Here is a 6307-nt window from a genome sequence, read left to right on the forward strand (position 1 = left end):
TTCGTACTAGTAAGTAAGTAAGAGTAATTATAAATCTTATTGCTAATGTCTTTACCAACTGCATGCTTAAACTAGATAGTCTAGCTTTAAGCCTATAACAACCATGCAGTAGTGCAATATTGCTAGCTAATAATCCTCTTCCTCCTCCTCTCAAAGTCTCTCAACCATACAAATCCCTTGGTAAACTTTTCTTAGGTTCTTCACCACAAAACACCCTCTTCTTCTTTATCTCTTTCTTTAATTTTTTTCCTTACATTATTAAACTAAAAGTGAAATCAAGCTGCTACTTTACTTTTTTGGAAAAGGGTTTGTTCAGATTTTGTCCACACAGAATCCATATGTGCATACTGCTGCTATCTTTTGATCCTACTATAAATAATTGGCTTTGCACAACTAGTACTGGCTTGGGTTCATCATTAGATTGTGGGTACCATTTATCTCTTTTCTCTTCTTCAACCATATATACCTACACATAATATAAGAAAAAACATTTAGAATCAAACGAGAAAAAAGATTGACAAACGGATAGGAGACCATTGAATATGTATGAACAACAAGAGAGAAGAGTGGAGATCGAGTTAAGCTAGTTAGGCCATTTGTTCATCAGCAACAACCATGGCTGTAGCTCATCAACCACCAAATAGTCGGTTACAGACAATGTTACAGTCAGCTGTTCAAGCTGTTCAATGGACTTACAGTCTCTTTTGGCAAGTCTGTCCTCAACAAGGGTTAGTAGCTGCTGCTTCATTTCACCATGAATTACTCAACAAATATTTCTGACTTCTTTTCTTCTTTTTTGGTTCTCTCTGCTTCTCTGAGGTACTAGCTAGTATTAACTGATAATCTAGTACAACAAACAAGTAATGAATGATATTTTTCTATCAGCAGGATCTTAGTATGGGGAGATGGTTACTACAATGGAGCAATAAAGACAAGAAAAACAGTTCAACCAGTTGAAGTTAGTACAGAAGAAGCATCACTTCAAAGAAGCCAACAACTTAGAGAATTATACGAATCTTTATCGGCCGAAGAAACAAATCAACCTACTCGTCGACCTTGTGCTGCGTTATCACCCGAAGACTTGACGGAATCCGAGTGGTTTTATCTCATGTCTGTTTCTTTCTCATTTCCACCTGGTGTAGGGTATGTACTTACACTCTCAAACATCTTCTTCTTCTGACAGTTGAACATCTTCTTCTTCTTCTTCTTCTTCTTTTTTAATCAATAATTAATTACTTTATAAGTCGTTACTAATCATGGTTTCCTCATTCTTTATATATCTTTTAGTGCTTTGTTAATCGTTTCCGTTGTTCCTTTAGATTCTCCTCACTTTCTTGAAATGTTTAATAGAGAGAATGCATATTGTAGGACATAGTGTCTTAGAAATGAAGGAATTAATTAAGATTTTTTTTTCATCTTCATACCAACCAGTCTTCTCTTCTCTCTTAAAGCTTGCTAGCTAGTAAGTAAGTAAGATTATCCTTATGTTTTTGGTGTATACTGAAAACTAAACATTCTCTATAAAGTGCATCCATCCATATTTATTCAAAGATATATTCAAAAAATCATATTATATTCATTTTTTTGCTTTAATTTCTTTCTTTTTTGGTATATACTGTCATCATATAAAGATGTATCTAACCATACTCTGTAAGGTCAGTTCATACTTGACACTTCAAATCAAACTTCTGAGTTTATTAGGTAGGTTTCTGATTTGTGTTTCTTTTTGAATTTGGGTATAACTCCATTGAACCCTTACTAGGGGAGTTTCTAGCTCTAAGTGGAGTGTATCTTAGGATAACTGTTTAGGTTTATTTAAAGCCTACCCCGTGCCACAACTTTATTTTTGTTTTCAAGTTTTACATAGAAAATTCCTTAGAGCATATGAACTGTTTTATTTAGTTAGGTAGCAAATGACTATCACTTTTATTCTCTCTTATTACATCCAAGGTTCGTTTTTGGTTCATTCTTCTAGTTGACATCTATCTATAATCTTAAGCAGTGACAGGACCAGCATAGACCTCTGGGGGAAATTGCCCTTTCAAAGCCTAGTTCGCCGCGTGTCATTACAAGGAGAAACCCATGGCCACTATCTTTGCTCCACCACTGTTTGAATTGAAACTACATTTTTTGCCTTCTGTGTTCCTAATCAATAGTTTGATTAATAAGTGTATCGACTTGGTTTATCAATCATCACCATGCATGTTCCTCTACTGCCCTTGGTTTATGGCTCCCGGGCCACAACATAACCCTCAATAGTACGCAATTGCGTTAAGTCATTGCTGCTATCGTACTCATGCTAAATCAAGGAAACTGAGCAAGTTTCTTTCCATGAGTAGTTAATGCGCTGAGATATTATTGCTCTGTACTCTTCTAAATAACATTAAATTCTTGTCGTAGAACATTTACTAAGTGTGTTGTATATGGTGGTTGTTTAGATTTTAACCGTACTCACATGTTCAAGTGGTCGAGAAAACCAAGAGAATTTTCAGTCCCGACATCACAGTCATTTAATATATCTCTACAGTTACTGGCCGATTAAAAAAAGACGTTATTTACCTTTGCATTCGAAATTCATTACTGGCTTCATTTTTACCGACTGATTTCATGTTAATGTAAATACCTGGCATTAGCACTGAACTGATGCCGGATCTCATTTTATTTGTAGGCTACCAGGAAAAGCATATACAAGGCAACAACATATTTGGCTTACCGGCGCAAATGAAACTGAAAGCAAGATTTTCAGCAGAGCAATTCTTGCCAAGGTATATATATATATATAATCTTAATTCTCTTAATTAATTGTTCTTAATCCTTAAGTTTTATTGTTAGTCGAAGCAATCGGAATTATGTACTAACGTTTCAGTTATCTTGCTTTCATGGGGCACGATTGATTACTCCTGTAGAGTGCTCATATACAAACGGTATTATGCATTCCCCTCCTCGACGGCATTATTGAGTTCGGCACAACTGATCGAGTGAGTTCATCCACAGTTTTGTTTGGTCAATTCGGTATTCTAGTATCTTTTGCTGTTGGTGACAATTTCATCTTACGATGGACTAACACGGCATTCATGTAATATATAGGTACAAGAAGACCTTGGATTGATCCAATATGTGAAGGGATTCTTCACAGATTATAGACACCAACCAACACCTGCCCGTTCGGAACACTCAACATCAAACCCGGCATCTACTTCTTCAGAACAATTCAACTTCAATTCTACACCAGGATTACTCTCTGCAATGTACTCCGCAGCCCACCCGATTCCCCATTCTAGTAACCTAGAAAAACAAAATGAAGAAGATGAGGACGATGAGGAGGAGGAAGAAGAAGAGGACGACGATGACGAAGAAAATGGGTCGGAATCAGATTCACAAGCTGAAACGGGTCGTAACAGTTATGCGGATGCAGCTGCAACAACAGTAGTTATGCAAGATCCGATCCATTTGTGTGACCCGATGATTGAAGGTTTAGTTACAACAACAGCTGAAAGAAGTGAGTTAGTTCAGCATGAAATGTCGGAAGATATTCGGATTGGGTCACCTGATGATGTCTCTAATAATAATTTAGACCCGGATGTGAGAATGTTTGATATAACCCACGGATCTGAGCCGGGTCGTAAGTGGTCAGCTGATCAGTTAATCAGTGGCGGCGGTCTTCAGATACCAAATTCAGGTTAGTTATTTTTTCTGGAGATTTTGTTACGGTACAACATAGTTCTTGAAACGTTTAGGTAGTGTCAGATGGTAGAGGGGGGCCAGCATCAATGGTTTATTTATTGTGTTTCAGTTGGGCATACGAAAGATTCGTACACTCCCGTTACATCAGATCTAAATGATGCCTAGCTAACTGAAAGTCAAAATTTTCTAACTAACAACCGTCCTTTTGGTAGAGATCAGAGTAAGGGTTTAGCACTTGTGATTTGGGTTAGATCATGAGCATGACATGCATATGCCGTCTTCTAGGAGAAATTTTGCACATAATATCATGTTAAGTAGTGGTGGAGGAAACATATAGCGTGGGTATGGTTTAACTTCAAGTTTTGTTTTCCGGATTTACCGTTCTTAGATTTAGGATTTAACTTGGTGACACATATGCTGTTGGCGCAAAAATTTGGTGTATATCTAGCAAAGTTGACAAACATCTGTCTTTGGATGGTGCTACTTGGAATGGATATAGGAGTTTTGATTCAAAAATATTAAGACAACGCCGTGTGTTTAGGATATTGCAGAAGCAGAAATTAATCCTAGAAATCATTAGTAGAAACCATTGGTTTCACGGGGAGTGAACTTTTATTTTTAGAAGTCAAACTAAAGAAAAAGAGATGGTAACGAACTTCTAATCCGAGATCAGGCAGATGTTCAAACCTAGGCCATTTTTAGCATCACCACCGCTAGAGTCACTTACATTGTCAACTTTATTCGGTCATAGTCATAGATATCTATTCTAACGCCTTTACTGATTCATCTGACCGGAGTTGACACCATGACAGAGCTGGGATGGACCTGTCATTTTATGATTTTGACCACTAATAATTTGGGCTGTACCATTAGCAGACCAACTTTGTCAGTCACTATGGTTACTTTCTTTTTAACGTGTGGAAGACCTATAATTGAATATCGATAACAAACTTGTATTTTATTTTATGCAGACACCCCTCAAAATGAAGAGTTAACTCGTGAGGACAGCCACTACTCGCAAACAGTTTCAACAATTCTTCAACAAAATTCAAATCAATGGCCAGATTATACAACAACAGCACCACCACTAGGAGGAGGTTACATTGGATACACACTATCATCTTCTTCATCATCGTCAACAACATCACAATCAGCATTTGCAAAATGGAGTAATCAAAATAATCATCTCCTTCATTTACCACCACCTTTGGACGTCACATCGTCGCCACCACAATGGCGGCTCAAATACATCTTGTTTCACGTACCGTATTTACATAACAAAAGCCGGGATGAGAGTTGTACAAGATCAAGAGATGGTAGTGAACAAGGACATAACAAGTTACGGAAAGGTTCCTCGGCAGAAGATTTGAGTGCAAATCACGTTCTGGCTGAGAGAAGACGGCGCGAGAAATTGAACGAACGGTTTATCGTTTTACGATCGTTAGTTCCGTTCGTCACGAAAATGGACAAAGCTTCTATACTTGGGGATACCATCGAGTACGTGAAACAGCTCAAGAAGAAGATACAAGAATTAGAATTGAAGAATCAATCGGATATTGATCAAAGAATGAAAAATATGGTCGGGTTCAATGTCACTAGTGGTGGTGGTTCTAATCAAATGGTTAATGATCCGATCGGGTTTCCCGGATCCGAAAAGAGGAAGTTGAGAATTGTAGAAGGGAATGCTGGTGCAAAAGCTAAGGTGCTTGAAGGACCGCTGGTTATTGGTAACATCGTTCAGGTGTCAATCATCGAATCTGATGCATTATTGGAGCTGAGGTGCTTGTACAAAGAAGGGATACTCCTAGAGATCATGCAGACGCTTCGAGATCTTCGGTTAGAAATCACGGCCGTTCAATCCTCTTCGAGCAACGGCATTTTTGTTGCCGAGTTGAGAGCTAAGGTACTACTTATACTCAACTGTGACGCTTCTGTAATTTAGCTAGTTTTCCTGAGCCAAAAGTGCAACTCCAAGGCACCTAAATGTTGCTCGTTTTTATTTTTGTTGCAGGTGAAAGAGAATTATATTGGAAAGAAGCCAACAATTATGGAAGTTAAGAAGGCAATACATCAAGTTTTATCTCACTAGCTAGCTAGTAGTCACTACAGTATACATAAATTATGTGATCTTTCGTCAAATTACAGACGAAAGAAACAAGAAGCATTAAATTTCCTAGCTTATTGCATATCTAAAACCATAGATCATATAGATGTATATGCTCACTGATGGCTAATGACTTCTCAAGTTGCAATGGCCAATAAGTAAGGAAATTTATTTAGCTTACGTACAGAAAGCTGTTATAATGCCATATGATTTATGACTTGAAATGTGTTTGATTAAAATTTTGTGCCTTTTTAGATTGTATATCCGTTGATTAAACATTCATTTTTAAATTGGATAGATGTCTTACCGGTAGAACAGTAAAGTCGTTTGTATGCATTGGTTAAATACTCACTTTTAAATCGGATAGATGTCTTATTGGTAGAATAGTAAAGTCGTTTCTTTTGTATTCTACTTTACATATTAAAAGAGATATGATTGTTTAGCATAAGTTCTTTACTTTGGCACGAATGTTGCAACAATTTAATATTAAGATATCATAACAATGGACTTTGAAACGAT

At 37.1% G+C, this 6307-nt stretch overlaps 1 protein-coding gene across 2 annotated transcripts; it reads left to right on the forward strand.

Annotated features, from left to right (window-relative positions):
- Positions 1-6100, forward strand: LOC113357352 (basic helix-loop-helix protein A-like). 2 transcript variants are annotated; one of them, XM_026600730.1, is made up of 7 exons: positions 1-728; positions 886-1143; positions 2669-2765; positions 2907-2978; positions 3088-3679; positions 4656-5587; positions 5696-6100. In XM_026600730.1, the coding sequence occupies exons 1-7, from the start codon at positions 616-618 to the stop codon at positions 5771-5773; spliced, it is 2142 nt and encodes a 713-aa protein (XP_026456515.1). In that variant the 5' UTR covers positions 1-615; the 3' UTR covers positions 5774-6100. The 2 variants fall into 2 exon arrangements, with proteins under 2 accessions (XP_026456515.1, XP_026456516.1); XM_026600731.1 differs by having other exon boundaries at positions 889-1143.
- Positions 6101-6307: the final 207 nt, after the last annotated feature.

The sequence above is a fragment of the Papaver somniferum genome, chromosome 3, assembly GCF_003573695.1.
Source record: "Papaver somniferum cultivar HN1 chromosome 3, ASM357369v1, whole genome shotgun sequence".
Lineage (NCBI taxonomy): Eukaryota > Viridiplantae > Streptophyta > Magnoliopsida > Ranunculales > Papaveraceae > Papaver > Papaver somniferum.